General features: G+C 35.9%; 1 protein-coding gene across 1 annotated transcript in view; it reads right to left on the bottom strand.

Moving 5' to 3' along the window:
- RAD51C (RAD51 paralog C) overlaps window positions 250-14,755 on the bottom strand; it is a 28,718-nt gene continuing 14,212 nt past the window's right edge. The window contains exons 6-9 of the mRNA XM_005693106.3: window positions 9,158-9,224; window positions 8,388-8,448; window positions 2,467-2,527; window positions 250-1,857 (exon numbers count right to left, since the gene is read on the bottom strand). Coding sequence (XP_005693163.1) covers window positions 1,741-1,857; window positions 2,467-2,527; window positions 8,388-8,448; window positions 9,158-9,224 — 306 coding nt within the window. The 3' untranslated portion in view covers window positions 250-1,740. The remainder of the gene's footprint in view (window positions 1,858-2,466; window positions 2,528-8,387; window positions 8,449-9,157; window positions 9,225-14,755) is intronic.

The raw sequence follows: 14,755 nt of genomic DNA, 5'->3' as shown, positions 1-14,755 counted from the left end.
AGAGAGAATGATCTTTCTCCACACATATCCACCTAGGAAAATCTTTGTGAGCACACTGTAAGAAGGCAACTGTCTGCAAGCAAGGGAGACAGCCCTCACCAGAACCAGACCATGCTAGGACACTGAAAAACCATGAGAAAATTTTGTTGTATAATTCAGTGGCATTTTGTTATCATAGCCCAGGCAGACTGAGTTTATAACTAGAAAAATAAATATCTTTTCAGCAATAGCAACAATTTTGAAAAGCTATGATATGTAAATTTTATTTTAAAAGTTGCAAACAAAAGAAATACACTTGGCTTTGTCTATATTCAGAGTCCTATAGTTCTTTTAAAGTACAGTGTTAATAATGCTTTATAAAATGAGCTCTTACAGTATCTGATGCCTGGTAACATTGATATTTATCACTTAACAACCCCCTTACTCTCCTAATGTTATGATTTGACTAGACAGAATATAAAATGACAAGTAAATTTTTACAATGACTGCATTAATTATAATAAAAATATATGTCTTAAAGTACTCAAAAATAAGATAGCTACACTCGGTTATCCTAAAGTAATCAATTGAAATTTGTCTTAGATAATTAGGATGCCCATAAACCTGATTTCCCTGGGATAGTCCTGATTTATGTCCTGGTATAATGGCTAGCAGTGCCTTCTTTTGCTTCTTAAAAAGTCCTTGCAAACTATAGTTAAGATTGTGTATAATCAATTACAGAATAATTACTTGTTCAAAATTTTATGAATTTAGTGTTCAGTCTGGGACAGGAAATACCAACTGTCACTAAAATCTGGAAAATATGGTTGTCACATTATATAATATTCAATCACTTAAATAATTTTCTTCTCTAGGAGTCAAAGTAAATCTTGTAAATGAATTAAGAAGTGCTAAGACGAACCAGGTACCAAAACATTTTTAGACTTTGAAACGACTCAAGAATTCAGATTTTTAAATTATTCAAGCAGTGTTAAGATTATTCAGAAGAAAATGTCAATACTCCTAGAACTGGATCACATCATGTTTCAAAAATACAGAAAGAAATGACTGTGAGCTTATCAACCTGAATATTCTGGAAGATGTATGTGCCAGTCAATGTTCTAGATGGGATAACCTAAGTCTTTCCTTTAACATTATAAAATAACATTAAAAAATGAACCAATGACTTCAATTTTAGGATTGAGGTCACTAAAATCAGAGTGGTCATCTAAAATTTGTATCCTACCCATCAACTGAATGTAATAATATGCTGACTCATGGTGCTGGCTTTTCTTTATAATAGAAATAGGTCATTTTTAAGAGTTATCAAGGCTACATTTAAAGAGGAGAGCACAACGGTGATGTGAAAAAAAAAATCTTTTCTTCCTAGAAATGTCTAGGCAACTGGCAAAGAAATGAGGGAAAAAAACAGTCTGAATAATAAATTCAGATTAGCCACACGAGATCACCTTTCCACATTTGCAAAACACAATACCTGTAACATCTCTACTCAATGTTATTAACAATGAAAACAGGGTCACATATAACTATAGAACACTACTTAATTTAGAAGAACTCTTTCAGAGAATCATATTTGTTAAGTAGTTTCACTTAGTATAGACCTGATTTGTTCATTCACCATTCACTTAATATACAGACCTAACTCATTCACACCTTAGCGTGTTTATACTCTAAAGTAAGAGTCTACTACTTGTAAACATTGCATCTCTCATAGCCTTAATACATATGTATACTTTGAGACTACTCTTTGGATTCCTGTTCTTCCTCCGAGTCCCGCGATCGCTTCCGGGAATTCAATGAACCTTCTGTTTGCAATGAATATGCAGTAGCAACAATAGCATCTCTAAATCCCTGAGGCTGCAAGATGAAAAAGTATATAAGTATGCTTTAAGAACATCTGAAATAACAACTGGTCTTCCAAATACTTTAAAGTAATAAGAGACCTACTTTATTCTTGGGATAGAAGTTATCAACCACAGTGAGTGAAGAGGATAAACCTCAAAGACAGGTTGTCCAAGCCAGGACTATACTATTTTTATCTAGAGTCTCTTATGTATTTACTTATACATACACATATGCAGAAATAATAGTGCATTATAAAAATAATCTCTAAAGGGCAATCCTAACAAACTTTATGGTAGCTTTACTGGAAGAAGTGAAAGGAAGTATCCCACACGCCACAAGGCACGGCTGAAAAAAAATCTTTAATATCCTGACATTACCCAGGACATGGAACACACTATCCTACAAATAAGTATTTCCTCTGTTCTTAAGAATAAATTTCAGTTCAATTGTGACTATTCTTTATATATACTACTATTTTGGGGATAATGTTCTAAACATCAAAATCTGTCCTCAAATATGTTCACTGCCTACAGAAGTTAATAGAAGCAATTTGTAAATGCTTTCTTCAAATAATTACTGCCCACTAACACCAAAATCCCACTCTAATCAAGTAATACTGACTGTGATCTGAAACGGTACTGTAGATTCCTTCTGGCTTGGTGATTTGTACAATGTCGCCAACCTGCTTAGAGAAAAATAAATACAAACACATGTCTTAATTAATTAGCTCAGATGACTGAGTTCATAATTTAAATTTATAGTTTTTCATTATAATTCTATTATTTTGTTGTCTAAGAACACACAAAGAAATATAAAAAACACTTCCTTAAAACAATAACTATATATATAATACATATAACTATTACATGTAATAACAATAGAATTGTTTGCATAACTGAAATTTTAAAACAACCTAAAAAGACAATGACTAATTCAAATAAATTATTTTATGCATGACAAGATACTGTTACATGTAAAATAAGGTGGAAGAAAATATTTAATGAGATGGGAAAATATTAATAATATACAAAGTATAAGTTATACTGTATGATCCCACATTCATTAGTAAGCTTGCATACATATTTTACAGAGAAAAATTACTAGAAGACTACAACCACAAAGTTAAGTTGCTATTACAAGGTAAAGGTTATTTTTTTGTTTGATTATCTGTATCTTTCAAACTTTCTACAGTAGTTGTGTATTTTTCATGTATGAGAAGCATTAAGAATTTCTTGGTATGCAACTGAGGAACACATACTCATTATACTAATACAATCAATCTAGGAAAACACATTCTTTCAAAATGAGTATGTTCAGAAAAATCACTGTCATAACAGGACAAGGTCTGATTAGGTACAATTTTATTGTGTACTCTAAAACTGAAAGCTCAAAGTGGTTGAGAAATAAAATTCTAAATTCTTATTAACTATGCTCAAATACCATAACAGCATCAAATATAGCTGACCCATGAACAATGTAGGGTTAGGCATACCAATCCCTCTGCAATCAAAAACCTGAATGTGCATGCATGCTAAGTTGCTTCAGTGGTGTCCAGCTCTTTGCGACCCTATGGACCATAGCCTGCCCGGCTCCTCTGTCCATGGGATTCTCCAGGGAAGAATACTAGAGTAGGTTGCCATGCCCACCTCTAGAGGATCTTCCCAATCCAAGGATCAAACCGGAGTCTCTTATGTTTCCTGCTTTGGCAGGCAGATTCTTTACCACTAGTGCCACCTGGGAAACCCCCAAAATCCAAATACTCTGCTACAAAAACGAACTGATTGAGCTATCCAACAGCAGGAAGGTAAGAGAGACTTAGGACTCAACTCCAGTTCTTTTAATTCCACATATTGTGATCTTGCTGGCTTCCCTCATAGCTCAGTTGCTAAAGAATTGGCCTGCAAAGCAGGAGACCCAGGTTCAATCCCGGGGTCAGGAAGATCCACAGCAACCCACTGCAGTATTGCTGCCTGGAGAATCCCATGGACTGAGGAGCCTGGCAGGCTACAGTCCATGGGGTCACAAGAGGCAGACACAACTTAGTGACTAAACCACCACCACCAAAATGAAAATACAGAAATTATATTTATCGAAAAAAATACATCTATAAGTGGACCCATCCAATTCAAATTCCTGTTCATGGGTCAACTTTACAAGCAAAAACTTTTAAAGTGCCTTTTAAAAATTACTTTAGAACTGATATAACTTATTCACAAAAGCTCAAGGTAAAAGCTACAGCTCAAGTGTCTGACAGATGACTAGATAAACAAAATGTGGTATATACATACTATGGAATATTAGTCTTAAAAAGGAAAGAAATTCTAACATCTGCTGAAATGAACCTTGAAGACATTACACCAAGTCAAATAAAGCCAGTCACAACAAGAACAATATTGTATGCTCCCAATTATATTAATGAGTGCCTAGACTAGTCAAATTCACAGAGACAGAAGGTAGCATGGTGGTTGCCAGAGGCTGGTGTGGGGGGAGAACAGGTAGTTACTATTTAATAGGCATGGAGTTTCAGTATGGAAAGATGAAAAAGTTCTGGAGATGGATGGTGGTGATAGTCGTACAATAATATGAATGTACTTCATGCCACTGAATTGTACAGTTACACGGTTAAAATGGTAAATTTTATGTTATGAATACTTTAACACAATTTTTAAAAACTGATATAACTGTACACAATGAAGATTCTAAGTTAAAAGAAAAATCAGACTCTCTTAAAAGATTATTTGTTTACATATAATATAATGTTGATTTGTTTTCAAAGATAATTTACGAAGGCCATTTTTGTTTATCGTCTGTTATTCTCTCAGTTTTGAAACTGCCCTGCTCCTCAGGCATAATTCAAAAAAGAAGCAATTAGAGACCATCATCCACTCACTAGTTTTTAGGTTTGTTTTTTCCGGATGAAAACAGAAGAATTAAAAATGTCATCTTTGTAATTTCAATTGTATGCATAAATAAAATAACTGCAAAGTAATATGTAACATAAGAATGTTATGTTAAGGAGTTATGTTAGTTGTGTTAGGGAGTGAAATCATCAACTTTTATGATGCTTTAGGGTTCACTGTCTATCTTTAATGCAAAACAAAACAGGAAAAATAGAGGCACCACCTTAAAATTAAAAAATCACATTTTGATCCAATAAAACAAAAATTAGCTAATCTTCTGAAAAATGAGTATCTAAATCACCTCATATCACCATATGCCCAAAAAGGTACCCAGTATATCCGACTTTCCTGAGAAAATTATTAAAAAGGAAATAAGCTTTTAAGAAGCATTTACAAGTTTTATTAAGAATACTAAAGTCAAAGGGACATTACATATTCAGGTGGAAAAATCTTCCTCGAATTTCTAGGTAAAAACAAAATTTATTTCATGTCTGCATCTCAAGATATCTTTTTAAACAACAAACTGAACTGAAGAAATCACTTGGCTCATGGCCCCAGCTGAGATGAAGCCTAACATATGGCTGAACTGCATAGTTTAGGTCAGGAAGAAACAAGACAGAAGCACAGTTTGTGCTCTAAAGCTGAGACACATATGAAACAGTGTGTGGGGGTGTTGATGTATTACTCCACTCTACCACCAGATCTTCTTGGCAAAGCACAGTATAATTCTGAACAATCTTGGCCTCATATTATCATGAATATGCAAATTGGAGGAAAACCCACACAATATACAGGACAGAGACAAAAGTATTTCTTTTAATAACTGTTGAAATGTTATTCTGTTACTAGCCAAACGGTAAAAATTCTGGTGAAGAACAGGGACTGGGGCATGAGATGGGACACTGAAGTTCAATCTCAATATAAATCTGGCTAGTCAAGGTTTTCGTTTTTCTGCTCAGACTAGAAGTGTTCATTTTTATAAACTATTTTCCCCCAGCATGAATTTATATTTCCATCCTTTCAAGACACTATATTTTAAAAAGTATACAAGATTTCATGCAACTTTAATAACTTAAAGATATCTAATTTCAAACAATGAATAAAACAATGTTGATTTTATTAAATGAAGTCAACTACTTCTGATTATAACAAAGTATGCATACTACTTATCATATATCCACAGCCTAGGAAAAAAAGCAGTTTGGAAAAAAAGGTTTTTACCTAAAAAGGAGGATAAGATGTACCTTCAGATTCACTAGCAATCAATGCAGTAATATAACCACTTTCAGGAAACAGCAATTATAGGAGAAAAGGAATGGCCTCTTATAAAGCCAGCTATAAAATGTGGATACTGTACCTATGTCATAGTTATTTGTAAAATGAAATGAAATTTTATGTATACACACACACAGAGTACTTAGTACAATAAAGAACAGTTAATATTCAAAAAATGGTAGCTGCTACTTTTTAATCTTCCTGGGCCTTGATCTTCTCACTGTTAATGATAATAGCTATAGAGCCTTCGAAGAGTTACTGAAGGACTCGCAGACATAGAGAAAAACTGAGTGGTTACCAGTGCGGAGGGGGAGAACAGCAGTATAGGAGTAGGGGATTAAGAGTACAAACTATTATGTACAAAATAAGCTACAAGGATATATTGTACAATACAACAAATATAGCCAGTATTTTATAATAACTTTAAATGGAGCATAACCTTTAAATTTTTTGAATCATTATATTGTACATCTGTAACATATAATATTATATATCAACTATAGTTAAATTTGGTTAAAAAGAGATATTGAATGGATTATATGCAATGTTGTATATAAGGTACACAGTTAAACACCTAGCACAAGCAAGCCACTCATTAAAATAGTATGAGATATAAGAAAAACATTCCTAGAGCAGTAGATTTCCGTTAAATCTATCTATTCAATGTCAGCGTTCTACACCACTAATTTCTTGGGAAGGATTAGTAAGAGGCTGAAGCCATAAAATGGTTAACTCTGAAGAAAGTAAGCATGATTTTCCGACCATGCTCAGTTGTGTCCGACTCTTTGTGACCCCATGGACTGTAGCCTCCCAGGCTCCTCCCTCCATGGGATTCTCCAGGCAAGAGTACTGGAGTGGGTTGCCATTTCCTTCTCCAGGGGATCTTTCCGACCCAGGGATTGAACCCGGCCGGGTCTCCCACATTCCAGGCAGACGCTTTAACCTCTGAGCCACCAGGGAAGCCCATGCTAACTTCTAGGATTTGACAAAGGAAAACTTCTCCTTCTGATGAGTGCATAAACAGATGAAAGAAACAAAGAAAAAGATGGAAGAAGTATCTTTCTTTACTCCTATTTTTCTCTCTTCTTGGATGTATTCTGTTATTGAGTATTTAATACTAGAACAGTAGAAGACCACTATAGCACACTTGCTCAGGGGGAATTTCTAAAAACATTTAAATAGTGAGATGTACTTTACAGAAAACCTCAATCTGGAAAAATATAAACAATACGTTCAAAAGACTCTCATCTGGAGAACTGTTGCCAAATCTTTACAATAGGGTTTGTCGCTGAGAAAAGAACTGCTTTTGTGAATTCAGGATACAATGACCTATTTATAGAGTTGGGGGATGGGAGTCAATGGCAAAGCACTATGCATTATGGAGGGAAAAAAGTTACCTGAAGTCTTTGGAAATGCCATCTTTCAAAGCAACGAACTGCATGAACTAGTTACAAAAGATGTACAAAGATGTAATCAGTTCTGCTATGAGCTCAGGGTCAGTAAGACCTAACTTGGTCAGGCTTGATTTTTTTCACTTTGTACAAGAATGAAGAAATGCAGATAAAGAAATAGTATATCTGACCAAACCCAGTATGTGTTAAAGCAATCCTTTTTTTCTTTATCCACATGCTGTCTCAATTTCCCCATTTTACTGGAGCATTCCCAAACCAAGTTTTCTTGGTTATACCAATTAATTTCAAAGCAGAGAGGCTGGCATAAATCTGACATTTCTAGGCTTCACGGCTTTCAATTGCCTATTTTGAAGAAAATGAAAAGTGGTTTGTTCACTTGCTTAGTAGCTTTAAAAACAAACACAAAGGTTTCATGCTGCCATAGTTTTATTTTCAAGAATAATACTTGTGAAAGGCAAGTAAGTAACTGGATAACAAAAGTAGGGTAGGGGAATATAAAAGAAAACAAGAATAGACACAATTTCATATAAGAAATATATTAAGAAACTTAGAAAAACCATCCTATTTTCCACATAAATTAAAGTCCTAAGGCTAACCTCAAAAGTTTTCCTTTTGTCCTGATTTTACTCTTCTTTCAATCCGTTCCAGGAACACAGAGTACTCACCTCCCTCTGCATGGTTAATAAATGGTACTTGATTTCAAAGAGCTTTAGAAGGTGGCATTCTTTGGCCACCTACTCATTTCAGGTGCACCCCATCATTTAAATATTCCAAAGAACTTTCTATGTAGCTAACTGTGTGGTATAACAACGTTTTTATGCCTGCTTTGGGTGATGAAGGCAATAGAAGCTTTAGTTCATGGGGCACTGTAGAGAGCATCTAGCTCTAAGGAATTGATAAATGTTCAGTGTAATTTACCCAATATTTAGAATCACTAACCTGTTTCTATACTGACCTTTGCTTTTGGTCCCAATGAAAGATAAGCCGTATTGTAGCAGCATGTCCCCAACTTTCCCCTGAGGGAAAAAGAACAGGATAACTGAGTAGATTGTAAGTCTCTCAGAATGCCTCTGACCAAAAACAATTTTCCTTTACTCAATTAACATAATGAAAGTATATTTAGTTTAAAAAAGCCAGGTACATGGCTAACATCCTGAAATTAATAGATTTTTACCTATCCGTGGAAACACTGCAGAGCATTATCGCCACCCTCGACCTGCTTTCAGAAAACTCAATCTATTTGTCAATCTTCCTTATCAGCAGGCTTACTGACATATTTTGACCACCAGAAGAAAAGCAAAACCTCTGACAGAATATTCTTAAAGATTTTAGTAGAAATAAATCTTGAAGCATTGTGTCCTAATAAAACCATAAGTAAGGTTAGAGACAGAGTCATAATCTGAGTTATTCATTATAGTGTGATTTGTATTTAAATGGATTCACCCCTTCTCCTGCTTAAGAGTGTGTGATTTCTGAGAACAAGAATCATCTTATGAATACACTATGGACCTGACACAAGAGTTGCCAGAGAGTAGATGCTCAATAAATGTTAAACAATTGAAAGGATGAGTCAGTATCTCAGGGCACTGTGTTCCACGCTAAGATTTATCAGCAAATAAGAGACAGTCTTCTCTGCTTTCATGGAACTTACAATACTCAATAAGCATCATACCAAAGAGGTAGAAAAAAATGTATTTAACTACAAATGTTGGATTAATTGCCTACCCAGTGCAGGAACCAGCAAGGCCTGATTTCTATCAAACTTCGTTGTCATCTGATTGGTTAAAATTACCTACAAAAGCAAAATATGAGAAAATTAGGTGAGTCTCCCCCCAAAATTACAAGGTCTAAAGACACCATGTGTAAAAACTTAATAACTAGGAGCAGTGGAAACAAGGGAATCTGTATTCTTTATCACTATTGCCTCTCTAGAATATATTTATTCAAAGGAATATAAAATCCTTAATAAATCTCTGGCAGTCCAGTAGTTAAGACTCCGTGCTTTCAATGCAGCTTGGCCACGGGTTTGATCCTTGGTTGGGGAACTAAGATCCCACATGCTGCATGGTGTGGCCAAATTAAAAAATAAAATCCTTAATAAAATTAACTCAGTGTTTATACTGTTAGGGGAGAGACAGTATTACCATTTATGATTTTACAGGAAAAAAAAAGAAACCGAGGCAAAGATTGAGAAGAGATCTAAAATCATATAGATAGCACAGTATAATTAAAAGAACTAGGAAAGAATAAAATCCAGTAACAGATCAAATGACCCCAAATTATAACTATACTAGACTGCTCAGATAATAGAGACACAGGTATTGTCTTATTCATAGATGGCCTCAAGGCTAACGTATTGCTAATTCTTTTACATATAGTGGCCTACAGAAAAGATAATATATTTAAAAAGATATCAATTTTATTTTTTTGGTTTATTTTTTGGCTGCACCACATAGCCTGTAGGATCTTAGTTCCTCAACCAGGAATCAAATCTGTGCCCCCTGAAGTGGAATCTCAATTCTTAACCAATGGACCATCAGGGAAGTTCCACAAGATAGCAATTTGAAAGCAGAGACAAAAAGTGTTTAAGGCTAACTGAACACAGTTAAAAGTCAGATTATCTGGCACCTTCTCATCCAAACTTCTCCAGAAACGGTTATTTTAAATATTGTTCCAGTATAGATCTTCTCTCCAGAAATAAGACAGATACTACTGCAAGCTGAAACTGGTAAGAACTTCTAAAAAAGCAATGAGAAAAGATCAAAAAAAAGTCACCAATTCTTTAAGAAAACTGAGAAATAAAAGGCTATTTGGCTGTTCCCACCATAGTGATCAACACCCTAAAATTTTTATCTACAAAGGAGAAATCTGTGATCTAGATTTCAGTCAGGTACAAACTGGATGACAGCACCTTCCTCTAGTCTCTCTCCTCTGAATGGCACAGTGATCTTCCCATGTGTTACCTTACTCCAGGTATTTTAGAACAAGCTAAGTAGGAACTTAAATTGGTAATTAACTGAAATATATGTCTAACTGGCATCTACAACAACAAAGCATAATACTCTTTACATACTACCAAGTGTTTAATCTTTAGCAAGAGGGATATTTACTTACACCAATATGCCAAGAGCCAGCATGGGAGATTCCACCCATGACAAGGTCACGCAGGACTCGAGGGACTCCCTGGGCCATCCCACCCATGACAAGGTCACACAGAAGAGTCCTGATTAAGCAAGGCCTCAGGACTTGATGGACCCACTGGACCTGCTCGGGCATCTACCCCCAAACCAGAATTGGTCTGTCTTACTATTCTATGTCTTTCACCAGCTCTTCTGACATTAGCAGGGGGCTGTCCCCCACCACCTTTCTCTGGTAAGAGTTAACTTAGGGCTTTAGTTAATAAATCTCCTGGGCATGAAAGGAGTGTTTCAGACCCCCTGTTAGCATTCTAGCTTACTTGGCAGGTTTATCCAGACTCTTGCAACATTGTTGAGCCTATGCTTGCTGCCAAGTTCTCACATCCCTTTTCCATTGTGTTCCTGGGAGTACATATAGTTGAGATGTAGAAATAACAAGCAGTAGCTTTAGCATTAGCAACATGAGACTTTGAGTTAAGTTCTTTTTTTGCTGTAACCTGCTGAATCTTTGCTCCGTAAAACTGTAACTGTACTTTAAGGGTGACGCAGGCTAAAAATTTAAGAAGAAACACTTTAAGGGAAAATTATTGTTCTGGCTGACCAACATTTATCAAAAAGAGGTCATGGAATATCAGCAGGCCTCCGGGACAGAAGATGATGTACTAAAAATAAGACTCTTACAAGAAGAAACCTGATACCGATAAAAGTTATTACTGATGGAATGTTGAGTTGACTCTGCATTTTTCACCTTGCTGTATGTACAACTCGGGGTATAAAAGCCCCGAGGAAAATAAAGTAAAATGGGCCTCGCTCACTGAAGGTTGGTCACCTCATGTCGTTCTTTCCTTATCTCTTTCTCTATCTTTCTTCATTCGCCGATGTCGTCCCTCCTGAGGATATCCCTGGACTCTGCTGAGGCTGGACCTCAGCACCAATACCTTTTGATTAAAGGTGCACTATTCAATTCTGCAACCATTAGCCATATAGCTTTTATAAACTAAATTAATTAAAACTAGAAATTCAGTTCATCCACAGCATTAGTCACATTTGAAGTGCTCAACAACCATGCAACTATTATATCAGACTGAGCATTTTCATCTTTACAGAAAGTTCTATCGGACAACATTGCTTTACAGACTATTACACATCTTACACATTATCCACTACACACCTTGAGGCAAATGTAAATAGACATATTGGCTTACCAGATGTTCAACATCCCAAAATCAGAATTTGCATCACTAGAAAATATTTATAAAATAATTAATACTCCTTCTGCAAAAATGTTGGGTTTACCATGATATAAATGAAAGTTATTGTGTAATTACTCCAAGCTCTTAAAGAATGAGTCCTGGGACCTCCCTGGTGGACTAGAGGTCAGGATTCTAGGCTTTCCCGCAAACTGTGACGGATGGTGCCAAGAAAAAAAAAATGCATCTTAAAGTAGTGAAGTAATTAATAATCACTTTGAAATTATGAACTTCAGTGATTTAAGAATACTTCTGCTGTCCAAATGTCCTTAAATGAATGAACAGATAAACAAACTGTGGTATACAAAGCATACTGATACATGCTACAACATGGATGAACCTTGAAAATATTATGCTAAGTGAAAGAAGCCAGACATAAAAGATCACATACTGTATGAATTTATATAAAATGTCCAAAGCAGGCAAATCCACAGATACAGCAGACTAGTGGTTGGTAGTGGCTATAGAGAGGGCGCAATGGGAAATGCTGGTGAGCGGGTATGAAAGTTCTTTCCGGGGTAGCGGAAATGTTCTAAAATTAGATAGCTGTGATGGTTGCACAGTTCTGGATACACCCAAATGCACTGAGCTACACTTTAAAAGGGCGAATTTTATGGTATATTAACTATATCTAATAGGGCTGTTCTGCTAAAAAATAAGTGTATCTCTAAAAGGTAAACTATACCTCAAAAAAAAAAAGTCTATCTTCTATTTTAGCCACACACACACAAAAGGTATAACTGGAATCTAATCAGGAGGAAACATCACAGAAACCCAAACTGCAGAGATATTCTCTAAAAGTACTGGCTTGTATTCTTGAAACACAGCAATAGCACAAAAGTAAAGAAAGGCAACTAAAGAGATATGACAAGTTAAAAGCAATATGTGATTCCAGCTGGCAAACTGAACTGGGGAAAAAACTGTTATGAAGGACATCACTGAGATAAGTGACAGAACTAAAATATGGATTAAAGTTGCATAATATTAAATGTCCTAAATTTGATAACTATACTCTGGATACCATACGAGACTATTCTCATTCTTAGGAAATATATACTGAAGTATTATTAGACAAGTGGGTATGATGTGTGCATATATTTTAAACAGTTTAGAAAAATGGACACCTAAACTCTGCGTGTGTGTGTGTGTGTGTGTGTGTGTGTGTGTGCAGAAAGACAGTGGGGAGAGAGAATAAGAATGAAAAAGCAAATCTTGGGAAATGTTATATGGGAATTCTTTATACTATCCAAATCAGCAAAATTAGTTTTATCTTTTCCCCACTGAACTACAAACAAAAAAAAAAAAAAAAAAAAGAATTCCCATTCATTGATGTACAGAACATACTTTGGAATATACTTTCTGGGAGCAATTTGCTAATACATAACAAAATGTTTAAAAATAGAGATATCCCTTTTGGCTTAATATTTTCAGAAGTAATTGGACACATGGACAAAGAAGCATACATTAAGTTGTTGACTCTAAACAACGGGTGACATTTCATGTTGTTTAGACTACTCTTTTTTTTGCAGTGGTGGCAGGGAGGAGCTGCACTTCACAGCTGGCGGCACCTCAGCAACCTGACCAAGGAATGAACCTGCGCCACGGCAATGAAAGCCTAGAATCCTAACCACTAAGCCACCAGGGAACTCCCTAGATTACTTTTTTAATCAGAAAAGATGAAGCTCTCTCTTAAAAAACAAAAGCAAAAACCTAAGCAACTATACAACCCATTATCCTTGAGTGCCCCCTACTGGGGACTCTTCACTAACACAATGCTAAATTACAAATTGGGCTTCCCAGGTAGCTCAAGGGGTGAAGAACCCCCTGCCAGTGTAGGAGAATGGTTTGATCCGTGGGTTGGGAAGATCCCCTGGAGGTGGAAATGGCAACCTTCTTCAGTATTCTTGCCTAAAAAAAAATCCCTTGAAAAGAGGAGCCTGCCTGATGGGCTACAATGGGGTCACAAAGAGCTGGACATGACTGAACATGCAAGAAATTACAAATTAATGACAAGAAATAATTCAAGACAGGACACCATGTTCTGAGCATATGCAAAGAAAAAAAAATTAGAAATTCAAAAGAAAAAATGTACATTTTGAATGTATGTGTGTGTGTGTGTGTGTGTGTGTGTGTGTGTGTATCAGTGGTGGGATGAAGCTGCAGAGAGGGAAGTGCAAAAAGGCAGTTAAAAAATAAGTTTTTACCTCACTCTTTTTTATCTCTTTACTTCTGAGCTCATCTTTACCTCTCTCCTGACATTACATATCTGGAAGAGTTAGCTCCTCCTCTAAATATCTAGGCCGTTTACACAATTTTTCTACCCAACTGAGTGTGTGATTCTACATTACGTATTAATCAAAGACTCAAGAATAAAAGAAAAATGGCAATGTTGGAAGAGCTGACCTGAGAAACATCAAGTATATTAGAAAGAAAACGTAATTATCAAAGGCGGCATTTCTTTATCAAACAAAGTCCATTTTTATAATTCAGCATCTTAATTATGCTTTTTACTTCCCAGGAAAACTGATACACAACACTCCGACTAGATTTAACTGGTTTTACAGAAACCAAACTGAAACAAAACTACATTCACAATTGTACACTGGGGCTTCCCTGGTTGTCCAGTGATTAACAATCCACCTGCCAATGCAGAGGACACGCATTCAACCCCTGGTTTGGGAAGATTCCACATGCTGTATGGTAAGTTAGCCAAAACTACTGAGCCAGCACTCTAGGGCCTGCAAGCCACAAGTACTGAAGCCCACGTACTTAGAGCCTGCGCTCTGCAACAAGAGAAGCCACCACAATGACAAGCCCTCACACTACGATGAAAAGTACCCCTGCTTGCTGCAACTAGAAAAAGCCCATGTGCAGCAACAAAGACAGCCAAAAATATGTATAAATATTAAAAAAAAGAACTGTACGTCCATATTATT

The sequence above is a fragment of the Capra hircus genome, chromosome 19 (genome assembly GCF_001704415.2).
Source record: "Capra hircus breed San Clemente chromosome 19, ASM170441v1, whole genome shotgun sequence".
Classification (NCBI taxonomy): Eukaryota; Metazoa; Chordata; class Mammalia; order Artiodactyla; family Bovidae; genus Capra; species Capra hircus.
Note: the sequence above shows the minus strand (reverse complement) of the source record. Positions and strands in the feature narration are given on the sequence as shown.